At 44.4% G+C, this 17,429-nt stretch overlaps 2 protein-coding genes and 1 long non-coding RNA gene across 10 annotated transcripts in view; 2 read left to right on the forward strand and 1 right to left on the reverse strand.

The window, feature by feature from the left end:
• Positions 1-3,059, reverse strand: part of LOC119390678 (gastrula zinc finger protein XlCGF57.1-like) — a 37,254-nt gene extending 34,195 nt beyond the window's left edge. Inside the window, exon 1 of the mRNA XM_049415140.1 lies at positions 2,862-3,059. Coding sequence (XP_049271097.1) covers positions 2,862-3,050 — 189 coding nt within the window. The 5' untranslated portion in view covers positions 3,051-3,059. The remainder of the gene's footprint in view (positions 1-2,861) is intronic.
• Positions 1-17,429, forward strand: part of LOC119390677 (gastrula zinc finger protein XlCGF57.1) — a 963,551-nt gene that overhangs the window by 658,215 nt on the left and 287,907 nt on the right. The gene's annotated exons all lie outside the window — the stretch shown is intronic.
• Positions 4,500-10,494, forward strand: LOC119390692 (uncharacterized). Its single transcript, XR_005183449.2, has 3 exons — positions 4,500-4,541; positions 4,629-4,709; positions 10,389-10,494. It is a non-coding gene; the product is annotated as an uncharacterized LOC119390692 (long non-coding RNA).

The raw sequence follows: 17,429 nt of genomic DNA on the forward strand, positions 1-17,429 counted from the left end.
GTAGTGTATAATGCATGCGCAGTGGCAACGAACGCTAACGCAAAGCTCTGTGCACTCGATTCCTAAAACTGCATAGTTAGAAGTTGCGGCATGTGTCATACGCTTTACTGTATCAGTGAAGTTTCTGGTTAAGAAAATTTTTGCAGCGACATGATTAATTCCACACTACTATCTGCATGTAACGAGAGCCTGAGCATGCTTTTCTGTTAGTCGCAAATTTCTGTGGGCATGAGAGTCAAAGATGCGTCTCACGGGGAGGAGTTCGGCATTTTTTCTCATTGCTGCCTTGACTATCTTGATGTGCTTTCGGACTTGTGATTCATGTTTTCCCCTTCAATTTTGTTAACCTCCTCCTTTCTCTGTAAAGCCGGGAGCAATTAGCAGAACGAAAAGGTTCTCTTGCGCATCTCTTGTGCCTGGTTAAGTATAGCATGCTCGCTCTCTGTCGCCGTACGATGTTATGTTTTTCAACTTTTCACACAGTCCTATTTTAGGTACTATAGCATATAATGCAATAATCTTTTCTGCCATTTATTGCAGGTGGTACTCGCCCTAGATGTTTAGAAACAAAGGCTACACCAACTAAATTATGACTTTTTTTTTTATGGGGTGACCAGCAGGTTTTCGTATGAATAAAGATGGATGTCAAGAGATTTGCATTTTTCTCTTTTCCTTGGGAACATTTAAAAAAACAAAAGGACACTGTTGTAGATGCCGCCATCAGAGAGACTTAGGACTTGACCTAAAACCCTTCTACGACCATCGACACCAGCTCACTGTGGAGAATGATTTACTCCTATGCGCCTCGCGAGTTGTCGTCCCTGAATCTTGCCGAAAAGAGGTCCTACGACCCTTGCACGAAGGACACTTTGGCATAACAAAGACACTTGCTCGAGCCAGAGACTGTGTCTGGTGGCCCATCATAGGATCTAACGTCTCGTCCCTGGTGAAGCGATGTCAGCAATGCATCGAAACAAGAGTCAACAGGAAAATGCCACTAATAAGCCCTGAATTCACTGAAAGACCTTGGCAACACATTGCGATGGATTTGTTTCACTTCAAGAACCAGTGGTGGTTGATAGTTACAGATTATTATTCAAGATACCCTGAACACAGTTCGACTTGAGAAGCTCACTTCCGCAGCTGTAGTCAACCACTACAAGTCAATTCTCACACGCCACGGAATTCCAGAGTAGGTGGTTCCCGCAGTTTTCGTCGACTGAGTTTTCACTCTTCGCCCAAGACTACCAGGGGCGTAGCCAAGGCGGGGGTTGGGGGGGTTCAAACCCCCCCCGAAATTTTTCAGTTTTGCTTGCGTATATAGGCACGCACACATACGTACACACGCACGAACATACATAAAGTATGGTTGAACCCCCCCCCGAAAAAAATTTCTGGCTACGCCCCTGAAGACTACGGTTTCAAGCACATCACATCTAGCCCTCACTATCCTCAAAGTAATGGACTTGCAGGGGCTGCAGTGAAAATCATCAAGACAGCCATGACGAAGACCAAGGACCCTTACCTAACTCTTCTAGCTTACAGGTCGACTCCTTTGAAGAATGGATATAGCCCTACTCATGGGTCGTCGGCCGAGATCCAGGCTTCCTCTTTGTTCCACCAAGCTGACACCCCAATTGCCAGATCAAGGCAGCCTTCGGAATTTTGAGGAAAGATACCAAAAACGTCAAAGGGAAGACTTCGACAGACGTCACAGAGTCCGTGACTTGCCGGAACTTCTTTATGGAGACGCCGTGTGGATGACAGATCTCAAGAGAAAAGGGACAGTACAAGCCCCAGCCGATGAGCCTCGATCTTACTGGGTCAACACCAACACTGGTGCTGTACGTAGAAACCGGACGCAGCTAGTTCCATATTCCCGAAGTCACAACAACGCAGATAGCGCCAGTACCAGTGATTGCGCTATAGACACTCGTTCACGTTGCCAGGACACTTCCCATGGGCATACCAGAAATGGCAGGTGCGCGAAGCCGCCTGCTGCAGCGGACTTCGCTTGATTGCATTGGGAGATGTTGTAGACGCTGCCATCTAGGAGAAGCCTGGCGAGGCTCGTGACAGCGTGTGCTCGTGGGGTGCGTAGGGCATGGCTTGGGCTAGGCTAGAACGCGCTTTGGCATAAACGTGTGTCCACAAAACTCAGCCTCCTGCCTTCTCGCTCTTCCGTGACGAATTCAACAGACACAATTTATAACGCAGTTTATAACTTTTTTTGAGCGTCTGTGACAACCTTGGATTGTAAATTTCATAAAATGCACGCTTTAGGGGTCTCAGTGATACAGGTCGTTGGCATTGCACTAAATTTTGGACCGCAAATGTTCGAAACTCGCTTCAAGCACGCGGAGACGAGAGTGGGGGACAGTAGAGCGGGTGCAACGCTACCGGCGACCGGCGCGGCTACGCGCGCGCGCCAGTTATGTTATTTCGGCCCTCAGCTGCTAGGGGCTGCGCATGCGCTGTTCGACGTCACAAAATGCGGATTTCGGCACCAATTTCCGTGGTGTACGTACAGCAATGCAAAAGGCCGACATACATGGCGAAGTTCTTCGTCCGGCAGCGGTTCTTTTGACGCGTAAATCATAAACGTAGGATGGGGGCGTTGATCATTTACGCTAAGAATAGGACTACTGACGCGGAAAAACCTGCACACGGCGATGGTGCGGTTGTCCGGGGGCGCATTTACCGCACCCGCCCAGCCACAGCAGTGACATGCGAAAGACGGCGACGATATGCGATCTAGGCCGATGCGCCCCTATCCACTTCGCAAGCTAACTGCCGCATCTCCTACTGTTTTTTCACGGGCCTACAGTTTTGTTCCACAACAAAACTAAACTTCCAGTTACCTTTTTCCGCATGTTGAGGTTCGGGCTCCCTACACAGCTGCTGGCGATGCTGAAACTTGCGAAGGGGTGCGGCGCAAGGGGAACGCAGAAGCGGTTCGGAATTACACAGAACAGAAAAAGGTCTTCCCAAAAACCACTTGTGCGCCTCCCCAAGCAAGATGTTGAAGCAACTAGTCCATACAGCTTCATAATATGAAACCACACTACACAAAATGATAACATAACGAGGCTGGGGAGATGCGCGACGCTAGGGATTGCACCTAGGTGACCTAGGCACCTATTAAACCACACTACACAAAATGATAACATAACGAGGCTGGGGAGATGCGCGACGCTAGGGATTGCACCTAGGTGACCTAGGCACCTATTAGGGGAACATTACTCATGCACTTAGGTCGCCTAGGTGCCTAGAGCAGGACCGTGAACGAGCCGACCAGCCCAGCGCCTTCTGTATCTGGCGGCGGTCGCGAGGCAGCGTTGCTACTGGTGCGTGTCGAGTGTTTGGTCGCAGCGCGGTCGTGCATGGTGATAACAGTTATACTTGCTATGCTTCGTTCAGTCGTTACCTTGGGCTGCGAATGTGAAGGGTAGCCTGCAAAGATTGATGGTACTGCGTCCTTCTTGAGTCGCCGTCTTTTCCCTTCTATGAAGTCCTCTGGTCGAAAATGGCGGCTACATACCCTTGTGTAGTTCGAATTTGTATTAGGCGACCAATTATCCCGCCTAATCGCTGCAAGCCACTTCTCCCGTACAGCAGCCGCAGCTGGTATTTCATGGAACGAAAGCCCACCAGTGTTTTTCTTTCCACTCGATTTGCACAATGTTATACAACAATACGACATACCGAGGCAGCGGAGAACGTGGTTGTATATAAGCCTGAAATAGAAAATAAAACACGAATACAATCAAGTTCAAATACAATTTTCGCACCGGCATCACGGCCAGACAGACTGCATGCAGCATACGTACCTGTGAAAGCCGGCGAAAAGCACGAATGCAATTAAACTCTGATGTAAACGCGAATTCGGGAGCTTCGTAACACACACGGCCGTTTAGCGCCAGTTTACCGCAGTCTACTCGCACAGCGCTACCAATCGGCAGCGGCGGCGGAGCGCGCGCTTGACAGCAGAACAAGTACCACGGCCGCTGGATGAAAAACTTTTTCATCCAGCGGCCGTGCAAGTACACTGTAACAGCAGTGCGTTCTAATGCCCCTAGTGCGTTCGCCCAGGCCACGGCAGGTGCGACATTTGTTTTCGTGGCCACTACAGGGAGCGACCGCCGCGCCGCCATGCGATAGCGCCTGAAACGCGCTTCTGGGCACTTTTTCTCCCTGAAGACGGCCGCTGGCCTAGGTACTGAGGAGGAAAACGCCCCTAGCTCCACTTGTCCCTAAACGCGCTTCGCGCCGGTGTCAACTCACGTCAAGGACTCAAGGTAAGTTCTCGCATTCCTTGTGCTGCGATGTTTTCTACGCGCGACGATGAAATTTCTCCACGCAGTACGCGTCTCTACTTAGAACTATTTTCAGCGTGACAGTTTTTGTATTTTCTTGTAGCCTGGGAACACCGTTCAATTGGTGCGACAGAAACTTATGCAGCTTCCGTCTCACGCATTGTATGGAAACGGTTGTATACCGCTTGTAGTTACTTTCTTGCCATAGAGTTGAACTAGTAAAAGGTTTGTGACACACACTTACGAGAACGAATGCAATAAGCTAGGTCTTCGCTTGTACATTAGTGTGCAAAACAGCTTTTATTTGCGCAGGTGCCCATGCTGCGAGTGCAGTCGTAACGCTTTGACGTTGGATCCGAGCCCATGGAGAAAGTTGGAGCTGTAGAGCTGTATGTAAGTACACTTTGTGCGTGCATATTCTTCGTTTGACCATTGTGAAATATGTCAGAAGTGGTGTACTAATCAGTGCACAAAAAAAAAAAACGTTAAATAAAAAGCATTTAATAATGAGCCGTAGCGTCCCCCCTTCACTGCTCATGGGCTTTTTTTCATTAGCTTAATGGGCACAGCCACTGCTCTGCCAAGAAGCCAGACATGAAGTTCAAGGGGACAAAGCTTTTGCATCGGTCTGGCTTTAATGAGGGCAACTTGCTCTGTGATTCAAAATTTTATTTTCAAGCCATTGTTCAAAGCTTTACAGGAGGCTAACACATACAATAGGGCTCTCGTGGTTCATAGGGCTCTCGTGGTTCAAAAACCGTGGGCAGGACCGCTCAAAGTAGAAGAAATCTAGGCCGAAGGTTTACAGTTTAGTATGATTGAAAATTGGGCGAGTTGGTAACAATTCATAGCTGGTAGAGGCAAAACAGTGCGAAATAACAGAGACCAAGGACGAGTAGGCACGACACGAGTGCTGACTTTCAACTGAAAAGTTTATTGAAGAAACATCATAATATACTCTTACTGCACATGCTCTTACAAGGCAAGAAACTTATGACGACGTCATGGCATTGAAGTGGTGTTTGCAGCCAAGAATAAAGTTGGTGATATCTGCACAGCAGTGCGGAAAAAGGCCCAGTGGTGAAGGATTCATATTCCATTAAGCACACGAATGTTTTTGTGCCATTGGCATTGTGTTCAGCATACCCTTCACGTGTGGAAGTGTTTACATTGGGCAATCGGGGCGACGCATAAACTCGCAACTGAGGGAGCATCAAAATTCCCCGAGAGGTAATGTTTGCTCGACGCACTTGGCAATGCACTGCCAAGATTGCGGGTACACCGCAGAATTTTCTAGAATGAGGATTCTTTTCTGCCACCACGACCAGTTGACACGTGAAATCTTCGAAGCCCGCAAAATACAGAAGGCAGGGCATAACTGTGTCATTCAGTCTTCAGTAGCCCTCCAGGAAAAGGAAATTTCCTTTTTAGATGCTTGTAATCGGTAACAGTGCTAAGATTACTAGCAAGAGCGAGCCAAAGAGCCCGGATGAAAGCATGCCAGTTTCATTACCATCTGCTATTGCCATGTATTAGCATGGCTCTTATGACAAACCCAGACATCCCGGAATATTTTCTGGCTGTTTTAGGTCAGCAGTTAATGTACAAGCTTCCTAAATTCTTCCATTGCATGCTATGTTCTATCATAAATTAGAGGCTCAAGACATCAAGTACATCAACAGTTTCTTCCGTTGTTTGTTATTGAAAGCATGTTGTAGGGATGGGTATGTTTCTGTATGAGATAGATTTTGCACATACCGCAGATCCATATATGCTGAAATACTGCAGAAAGTTTCAGTATTATCGTCACCATCTTTCAAAGTAGCATTTGGCGTTGTTAGTTGCCTAGTTTCTGAAGGAAGAAGAAAACTGGAAAGTGAGTTCCTGGACTCCTATCTCAAAGGTGATGCTTTACCTCCATGCACATTCACCGACGTTCGAAAAAAAAAAAATGACAAATTCGCATAAGATCTGCATATTTTTGTTGGAATCCTTCGGTATTACCTTTCATGTTAACTAGTTTATTTGTATAGGGAGAGGCTGCTCAATTACCTTGTCTGGAATCGGTGCACTGAGTTTGTGTGCTATGCTTAATTTGGCAGTTGCAGGGTGGTAAGGCATAGCCTTTCAGATAGCAGACTTGTCTACCATCTTTCTTGTGCTCCTGCCACGGGCTGAAGCCAATTAAATCCTTGTGAAATGTTTGCCGAAGGTTCGACGGTGTGCACACTAGCATGTCCCAACTGATCAGGACAGAAGATAGTCAACAAGTTTGGAGAAAATGTGCAAATTCTGCACGGTGCATTCACATTTCAGTGGACATTTGCTGGCTGGCGCATCCTCTTGCCAAAGTCCAACATCAGGGGAAAGTGCAGTGCTGCATGTCAGGAAAAAAAGTTCATTGACTAAACACCAAGCGATGTCTGCCAAGGTGTCGAGCTTTCAAAGTGCAAAGAGAGAGTAAGCTTGCTCTAACAAATATAGCAGTGGTTATGAAAATGATAATGTGCATTTGTAAGTACATACTGTCATAGTGCGCTCGGTACAAAACAAGTAACCAACTAAGGCATGCCGAGTTTTAAATAGCATAGGTGTATTATGTCCGGTACCGCCTCACACAAGAAACGCCTGCTGGTGTGCCATACCCTTCTACCTATGAATTCGCAGCAATTGGGGACCTATTAATTGCACTTGCAGCAGTTGGGGACCTATTAATTGCACCGTGGCACTGATAACGATGTAGACTTTCTAGAACAAATGGCTCGGCAGCTACAAAAGTGGGCTTGCTACGAAACGTATAATGCAGATGGCACTTTCATCGGTACTAAAGGTTTTGAAAACGTGCAAATGCTTCACAAGCTTGCCCTCGGATGCGTGAACATTTCTAAAGACACCGTGTGTTTCACTTATAAGGATTTGTGCAGGTGGTATAAATAACCATTGCAGCATCGCAGAAAGTGTCAAAAACATGCTTGGAAAATGTTCCGATTTGTCGTAATTTCTGAAACATAGGGTAAGCTGCTGCATGCATATGTTTGACTGACTTCATTGTGAGTTTTGCATGCAGGACGAAATTAGCATTCTGGTAATTCCATAACCAGGTTACAATTGTGAGACATACTGTTGTGGAGGAACTCGTTGATTTTGCCTACCCGGGATTCCATAAAACACCTAAATTTAATTGCACTGTGTGGGACAATATCAACTGTTCAGTTGCACCTGCTTTTGGCTGTTACATGTTTAGTGCTGTTTACCAATGTTTCGCTTCTGCGCTTATGTGTATTTTGTGGTTGAAATTGCTTTAATTTTAAAGGAGTACTGACACGATTTTGAGACATCGCAAAAGGGACATTTTTGGTTTCCTTGGTATGCAGTGTCAACGATGTCCACACACCGGAGTCGGAGAACACATATCAAATATTTTAATTTGACTTTGAAGTTTTCGTCGCTGAGCATCTGCAAGCCAGCCACAGTACAATGGGCATTATCCTGACGAGTCAAGACAGTTCCCCCGAGTTTGCAAGTTCTGCATCCTGCATGCAGCCTATATCGTAGAAATCACTGTCAGGGTCACTGGACAACAATTAACTTATCGTTGTTTATGTGCACCACGGGCAGATGATGGATTTGCCGCTAGTTCGTCGCGAGTTTCTGTATCCCTGTGACATCACACTGCTATGAAACGTCACCGAGAAGCCGCCCCCTCGATATCGAAACCAAAAGTGTCTTTTTAAGGTAGTGATAAATAAAATACATACGATGCATTCCCAGGCACCACAATACTCGTTTTAGGTTTCTCGACACCAGTATTTTTATTTAGAGCATCAATCCGAAAATTTTTAAAATTCATGTCAGTACTCCTTTAACAATCTTTTTTCCTGTCTGTACTCATAAGTAACCTCAACTCACTTGGTAAGAATCTTTAGCACATAAGCGACACAAGGACGAAAAGGGAGGGACAACGTCTGCACTAACTTTCAACGAAATGGTTTATTGCACACAAGGCACTAATAGACACAGTGGTGGTGCCCTAGCGATTCACCAAGATGCCATGCTGAGAGATATGTCTTTTAGATGTGAAGCATCTTATAGCGGAGTTCAATCCGGTGGTGGTGGTGGTGTGCGGCATGACCACCCTTACTGCGCATGCGCAAGCCCTCTCCACACACCTCCTCTCCCTCTCCACTTTCCCTCTCCCCCTTTTCCTCTCCACTCGCCCTCTGAAACGCGGGCTCTACATGCCGAAACGCTGCTTCGCATCGCCTCATGGTTCCCTTTAGCGGGAGATGGTGTGATTTTTTTCTGTTTTATTTTGACAAAATATATGGCACACTATAATCACTTCGCGAACTACTACACATTCAATACAGTTAATTCTTTATTCGAGAAGGATAGTTGCGGAGTGCTAACACAATTGGTACCCACTTTTACAATTTTTGCAGCTTCTATTATCAGTCTCGTTAGTTCAACTCTATTAGCTGATGAAACCTTTGTGTCCTGAAAGAAAGGTTCATACTCTCATGCCCTACACTGTGATGCCAGCCATCCATCGTTGCATTTGTTCACAAGATTACAGTGCTCTCTTAACCTATCATTCATGCAGTCGCCCATTTCCTGACATACCACTTACCACATGAAAGAGGTATCTGATAAACGGCAGCTTCTCAGCATGTCCTATGTCATTTTGTGCAAGCAATTGTCTTCTTTGGTGCTTGACTACTAATTCTGCAAATCGATTTCAGCTTGCATGGAGCTGAAAAACTACTTGTACATTAGCACGTGATGCCATCCTTTCCATAACTGTAGTTGGATAGCGTAACAACTCAACAGGACACACAGCACATGGGAAAGGTTCACACACAATGCGTCGCACAAACAGAAGTGTAAGTCGTAAAAGGCTTAAATTAGGAAGTACCGCTCCATTGCTCTAGTTGGCTGTTCCAACAGTGATGTCGCTGAAAAAAGAATAGCTGATGTGCCATACTTGCACAAAATTTAGCATTACATAATAAGGTTGGTGTCACATACAAATGTGCAAATAGTTTTCCAGCTCTATGAAAGCTGAAATCAATTTGCAGAATTTGCAGTCAAGCACGGAAGAAAACGATATAGGATGTGGTTTGCGGAATGTAGACAAGCTGTTGCTTATCAGATACCTCTTTTCTGCAGTAAGCAGTATGCTGGGCAAACAAGCAGCTGCATGAATGACAGGTTAAGATAGAATTGTAATGTGTGAACCTTTCTTGCAGAACACAAAGGTTTTGTCAACCAACAGAGCTGAACTAACGAGGTTTATAATATTATTTGCTGCAGGAATTGCAAAAATTGGGTACCAATCGTGTTAGCACTCTGTCCCTGTCCTTGTCGGATAAAGAATCTGCTTTCTTGATTGTGCAATAGTTCGTTAGTTGATTAATGTTACGTACGCTTTGTAAAAATGAAGCAGAAAAATACAAATCTCTGTGCATGGCTTCTTGGTGCAGTGTGAGGGCACCAACACTGTATAAATGTTTGCCTCGTGTGCAATAAACGATTTTGTTTAAAGTTAGCGCATGTGTTGTCTCTCCATGTTTCTCCTCGTGTTGCTTATGTGCAAAAAATTCTTAGTATGTTGCCAACTAGGCTGAATTTTTCCCTAAACCTCTGTCACCCTGTGCTGTATCGTCTGTTGTCTTTTGACCAAACTGTAGCCTCTTGTTTTTTTTTTTGGTATGCAGGTGTATGTGCATGCTTGACTGAAACATTTTTTTAATATGCCTTTTGTGTGCAAGATGAAATTAGAATTCCAGATATTCCCAAAACCACAATATGATTGTCACACACAGTGCTGTGGAGGAGCTCGTTAATTTTGCCTACCCTAGATTCTTTAGCATATCTAGATTTACTTCATTAAGTGAGACAAAATCAGCTGTTCAACCGCCCCTGCTTTTGGCATTTACAAATGTTCGACAATTCGACAAATTATTGCTGTTGTGCTTGTGCGTTTGCCAAGTCAGCCTTCCGATTTTTGTTGTGGTGATACATGCCTGCTCGATGGAGACACCTTGTACTTATTGTGCCTTTTGCGTGCAGGTTTTTGGACAAAGTCATCAATTCCATTGCTCTTCCTATGCCAAGTGGCCAGGATAATGGTTGAAATTGCTACAATAAAGGTTATGATCAACAACATTTGTTGAAATTTTGCATTTACTTTTGGAAGCGCAGTATAACGCACTCCATGCAACATTACTAATGAAAATGAGTCGACTTAAAATGCTTATGTTGTCTGGAGCGCAGTGGATTAAGCGAGTGCCATGTCAGAATAAACAGCATTAACTAATTCTTTGGACAAAAGAACACCGATTTTGCTGATATGAAAAATTCTTGTACACGGGGTGATGCTGGAGCTGTTTTGACAAGCGTACTTGTCGTCTTCGTGGCTGCAACTTTGAGACAAGTCTTGTCGAAATGTTGGCTCCAGTGACACCCTAGTCAAAGCGTTGTACCATGCCAGCATTTCATAATCAAAAGTTTTAGCTGTTCACTGTTAGCCTGTTACACACCGGTGGCGCAAGCTGAGGCATTTATTTTATGTCTTTCTTTATGCCTCAACATAACTTCAAACATAACATAACTATCAAAAGTGATAACTAATGGGAAGTCTGCATATAATGGCATCAGATTAATTTCTGGAGCTTCTCTAGCCAGCAAAATTTATCGCTCTTTCTGTCTACTCTGTCCTTTTTTCCTATGTTCGCGCGCTGCAAAACCCTGCCAGTATGATAATCCAAAAACGGCAGAAGTTCAGGGGAAGATGGCGGCTTGAAAAGGTGGAAAATTCTTGGACACGGAGTGTCGCTGGAGTCAGCGTTTCGACAAGCAGTCTTGTCTTCTTCAAGGGTAAAAATTGCTGCTGAATGAAAGAATTCGATGCAGAGACCACTATTCGACACCTTTATTTTAGCCAAATGGCGCATAAGTGTTTTAAAATACAGCAAAAATCCCCATATCTCCCGTGGAGCAAAGTCTCGATTTCTCTTCATCGAAGCAAGTGGGTCGGCGGCCGTAAATGACGGGAGGCGCTCAAGGATAGCTTTCGGTTTCGGTTTTTGACTGCGCGAAGCGCCACCTGCTTCCTGCAACTGGTGTCATGGAGACTTCCTGTTTAACTTTTTGAAACTCCAAGCGATTGCAACCTTTCCTTGCACTGTTGTACTTGATATTGTGCAATATATATGCGCCTGTGTACGTTATGGTTATATTAGGCACCATCCGGGATATCAAGCATCGAAATCTGATGTGCGACACTTGCGCTTTGCCACTAGAAGGTAAGCAAAACACCACTGCATGCTGCACGACGTTCCTGCTGTCTGCGTAGTGAAGCAAATATGTATCGTCGTTACGGCGACCGCTGTCCTTGCATCTTGGCACGACGTAGGCGGGATCGACTCCTCCCATGTTTATCGTAGAAGAACGTGAGCCGCACCAATACGGACACTAGAGAACCAGACATCGTGTCTTCTTATGTGTCGGCTTTTGACGCTTTTCGTCCCATTAAAGACTGATTCCTACCTCTAGAAACTTTCTCTCGTTCTTTGTGTTTATATTCTGCCCTTTTCACCGAACTTTGAAACGAGGTCGCATTCGTTCGTCAACTGACGCAACGTGCAGAATGTTGCCTTTGCCTTGTTCGCAAAAGAAGATAGTCAATACCACGCCATCGGAGGGGCCCGTGAAGGCATAAAATCCGTCAAAAAGAAATTGACATGCTTCCTGAAGTCTGAAAGGGCTAGGTCATTTTCTGCATCGCAAGAAGCCAGTCACGTGTTTGGCGCTACAGGGGACCCTCCACGGGCTGCTGCGGCTACTATCCCAGCCTTTAAATCCGTTCCACTCCTAGCGCGAGTGCGCCGATACAGCTGTGGCAGACTTGTCTACGATGCTTACATTGAATGCTGCAAGCTGCGTACATTGAAATTGTTTTATTTTTACACGTACATAAAATACGATTCGTGCATGCAGAACAAACAAGGCGTTAAATAGGGCGGCATGGCTCATCTGTTTACAACATCACCACATTGGTAACCAATTGCACTGTTTGCATGAATGGCATTCCCCGCCAAGCGAAGGTGACTGAAGACATAGGTGTGAGTGCAGTATTCATATATTACACTATTTAAAGCCTACTAAGTGACATGGTTTAGACAACCTGTTACCTAAGGACCTACCAACATTGTACATTTGTACAGAGCTGTCTATGCTTTCAGCCTGCCTTTAACTTGAGGCATTTAAAATTATTTCCTTATCTTATTATCTACTCCATCTATCTTCTAGCTGCCCTTATCCGGGTGCTCTCATGGCCACTTCCGTAACTGGTATTGGGCGTAAGGCATACCACTGGAAGAGCAGACGCCACCTTTGGTGCAACGTGCTAGGCAGGCTCATGTGGTCATAGTGGCTGCTTAGTGTGCTTTGGGAGCACCAGAGCGAGTTGAAAACAAAACTTTAGAATGCCACCTGCGCTGTAATTCTGAGTGACTGTGGAGGTTTTCCTGCTGTTGCTGTGCGCTCGACAACACTTGAAAGAAATCACTACATTATGTAGCCACTGTCTTTGGAGGAGTTTTGTATGGTAGGCCAGTGCTCAATGCAGGGCGTACGCTATGGAGCCTGCTGCCAGCTTTCACATGTGTCCGCAGGGTAAGAAGGTGCATGAATCTGCGAATGCAGAACTTAGAAATTGTAAACAGTTATTGGCTAGTTCTTCCGCAAGGAAGATTTCTGCTTTGACGTGGGGCTGCGATGTTCGGTGAGTAGCAGGAAGCACTCACCGAGACTCGCCTGTGAACGCTGCCCAGCTAATGATGCTTTTCTTCCTCAAGGTGGCCCATATGTTTCTTACCTCCATATCGCCGCCAAAATTAGGTTGATGCACTCAAGCTAATTTCAGTTAAGTTGACCTGTCCCAAATCCATTTGTTTTCTACAAAGCCATATGTATTCTTGTTGGAAAAGTGCCACACCTTTTGCGTTATAGACATAATATTGGCACTGAAATTGCTGGAAAACTTGCCATAGACTTTTGCACATTAAAAATTTCTATTGCAGTCTCTACACCTTGTTTTTACCCTGCTTTGTAGCTGCAAGCTCGTTGCTGCAGTAACTTCTCAGTTTCTGCGATTCCTAGCCCATGCATGTCTTTTGTCTGCCGGCGTTGTTTGGAGAACTAGTCCAGCGAACATTGCTATGTGATATTTGTTCACCTCCACGTTGCACAATACCACATGTTTTGCCTCGTAGACTGCTTCTGCTTCTAACAGCAGTTGCGTAGTCTGCCGTCTTAAGCTTTGGCGTTTGAAAGCTCTGATGCTAAAGTAGGGTGGCAGCTGCCATAGCCGTGGTCGTCCACGTGGTCCTCATTCTAGGACTACAACCAAGGTTGTTGGCCGTACGTATTGTTTCGATATTTTTTCTCGTGACATCAGACTTGTACGCCTGATCGCTGTACGACTATGGCTACAATGACCAGATGTAGGCACTTGCTAGCGCCGCCTGGCAGGCTGAGCTCAATGCGCTCGGTGCAGGCTCAGCGTGCTTAGTGCAGTGAGCTCAGTGCAGGCCTCCTGTAGATATAATGGAAAGGGAGCAATAGGAATCATTTTAAAAAAGAAGGCTCTTGTTTGTTTTAGTGCCATCCAAAGAATGTTTTGAATTATGAAAAAGAAGCAGCTGGAAATTGCTCATTGACGAGACTGATAACTGTAGATACGACACCACCTGATAAATAATAATTATAAGAAAAAAAAAGGCTCTTCCCGACAGCACACACAAGTCACCATAGATGTCAATTTGCCTAAAGTTTAAATTATCTTTGAAAAGCCTTGACAACATCCACGCACTGACAGTTTATTGTGTATGCAGTTAAACAATATGCTGCGTACTTGCAATCGCCAACTTGATGCTTCATTCTTGTATCTGCCATTTAGTTAGTTTCAACATTAGCTTGAACAAAATGTCATATGTGGGTCATTTCTTGAGGGATTTGACAGCAGGACTCGAGAGATCTCCATAATGACTGAAATCTGGACCTTGATTCTGAAATATACAGTTTTTGTTCCATGGTTATGTTTCACCGCACTGCATCCTCACATGGGGGTGCCAAAGGAAAAATTGCTTAAAACCAGTCGTGTCTCTGTAGCTCATAAACATACTTGTTAGTCTTTTAGCAAGTTACGGAAATATAGTACGCAAATACGGTAAGGCTGTATGGTAGCGCTCCTCCTTTCCTGCTCGTTGTGCTTTTGCCGGTGAAGGCAACCCAACACCACAAAAGCTTTCTCAAAAGTTACTGTGCAGTTGTCATGCATCATTGTTGCCTGTCAGCCTACACATTGTTAACGAGGAACCTGTCGTTTGAGGATGCACAGTTTCCTGAACTGTCACCTGAACTGGGAACTGCTTAAGCACAACGAGCAGGAAAGGAGGAGTGCTACCGTAGTGCCTTACCGTATTTGTGTACCATATTTCCGTAGCTCGCTAAAAGACTGTTAAGAAAAAAAAATGCGGGACAAAGACAGTCATTCGTGGGTATGCCGCTACGAAAGGTCCAGCCCGCGTGTTTGAGACCCCTGGTCTATATCATCCCAGGAACATGGAAAATAGACACTGGAAGTTTTATAAGACATCTTGTGTGGGTTAGACAAGAGAAAGACATACCATTTATAGTTGGTGATTTTACTGTAGCAAATGTGCTGCAGACCACCATGCTGCAGCCACACCATGTAGATCGTGAATAAATGTTTTAATCAACGGTTGTCTAACAACAGTTGGCGTGGCAGTGTTGACTGTCTGTTTTATAACAATGTAATAAAATTTACATATGTACTCCTACGCCTCAGCAAGCTAGAGTTTAGCCAGTATTTTTGTATACAATTTGTGTACACACCATTTCTGCAATGCCTGCACGACTGGTGAGGCTTCAACTGACTAAAATGCTTTCTCATGATTGTGAAGGTTATATTCCATGCATTTATCCATAACATCAACAGTGCTAATAAGGTCTATTGTTGAGTAGCCTGTATGAAATCCTGCTTACTCATTTGGTTGATTGGATTCTAAGGTGGTCCTAATTCTATTAGCTATTACTTTTGCAAATGCCTTGTTAGCAGTTATGAGTAAGCTGATCGGCTTCTAATTTTTCAATTTCTTGATGCCCCTTTTCATTCAAACATTTATTTTGCAAAGCATGATTACAACAAAAAGGGATATACAGAAAAGGGTCCCTCGGTTATGAGACCATACCATGACCCCCTGCACATGATTATTGGATACAAATTACAAATAGGTACACAAGTTAACTGTACCGAAAACAAAAAAAAATACATTAATACAAGACATTGATAAACAAAGCTTATAAGTACATAAAACTGTATAGTAATGTCATACATAATTAATTAGGGCAATGTTCACATTCTTCAAAGATTTCAGTACGCTCACAGCAAAAAGGCATTGCATATACAAACTGGCCAGTTTTTCAAGAACAGTGTGCCCCCGTCTTTAAACAGATCTGCTGTTACCTGGCGTGTTATCGCAGAGCAATGCTATTACTTTTTTTCATGCTTTTCCTCACCATAGCCGTCTGGCACTGCTGAAAAATTCCTGGGCTGCATTTTTTGACCAGTGGCAGATGGCTGATGGCGGTAAAGGGCACAAGAAAACTAATAGCATCACTGTACAGCAACACCCCTGATGATAACAGGCTGCTTTGCCCCACTGCATTCCCTCTAAGGATTTCTTTCCTTCATGTTAAAGCTGCTTTAGACACAAAAAAAAAAAGAAGACGCACACCACAAGAGGAGATGACTGGACGGGGCGCCACTCACAGCTGCTTTAATTCCCAGAAACCACACACACATATGTACCATCAATTCGCGCCTGCGCAACAAACATCCATTTCAACATCAGGGGTAATACAATAACACACGCTCAATAAACTGTTTCTCAATCTTATATAAAACTACTTATGTATCACTAACACACAAACTTCCTTGCTTTCTTATGTAAAAAGCTTCCATTAATTCTCTTGCTTTTGTGTCTTTGCTCCTGGCAGAATTTTCTCTAGGGGTGTGTTTTTTGTGCATGAAGCGGTTTTAAGATGAACAGATGCCAATTCTTCTAACAAGAAGTTTTCGTTCCTTCACCTGCCATTGTTGGTGAGATTCGTCTGGACTACTACTATTATTACTACCATTGTTGTCCTGGCTGATCTCAGTAGAAAATCATAGCTGCTTTGACAACCTTATACATATTGGTAGTGAAACTGCCTTGCCTTTCTCTTAGTGCATACATATGGTTTTTGCCTGTGCCCAATTTTCTCTTCACTGCTTTTAGGCTTCTTCTGTTCTTTAGAAAAGCATGTTTCAATTCTCTCCATATTGCACCTTCTTATGTTGGCTACCTTACTCTTGTTTACTGTCTATTGGGTTGGAGGCTTTGGTGTTTTTTCAAGTGGCAGTAAACAACCTTGCGGTCCAAAATTTCTGATGGAGAGATAAATGCGCACTTGTACGATGTGAACATGTTGCTGCAAGATTTTTGCAAATAAGTGCTGTAATAAGGAAGGCTTTCTACGTGAAAGTGCCCGTTAAGCTTTGGACATTGCTATTGCAGATCGCATATATCGATGCAACGAGAATCCCAATATCTTCCTTGTTGTACATCTCTAAAATATCTTTGAACATAGCCATTTCCATCTTGAAGTGGTACGTCCTTTGGTCATCTTGCTGGTGTTGCTTCTGAAATGCCAATAAAAGTTACAATGTGGAAAGCTCGCTTTTGTTGTTTACTTGAAGACATCATTTAAAGTGCATATCCTGACTCACTTAAATTTGTATTGACCTAGCACATGTACTGAAACAAGTGCACAAGGTGCCCAAGAAGAAATAAGGACCCACAAGATTAGCAACATTTCAGTCTGTAACCAGAACAAGCATTCCAAGACATTCCCCAGGGCTGTGGAATAAAACCATGTTTAGAATAACAGAGAGCTGAGCTAGTTGGTAAGTATTCATTCTAAAGGACAGGGCGTGCAAAGACAGGGCAGCCACTATCGCGGAATGTTAAAGAAGTCCGTTAT

This window comes from Rhipicephalus sanguineus, chromosome 4 (genome assembly GCF_013339695.2).
Source record: "Rhipicephalus sanguineus isolate Rsan-2018 chromosome 4, BIME_Rsan_1.4, whole genome shotgun sequence".
In the NCBI taxonomy this organism is placed as follows: domain Eukaryota; kingdom Metazoa; phylum Arthropoda; class Arachnida; order Ixodida; family Ixodidae; genus Rhipicephalus; species Rhipicephalus sanguineus.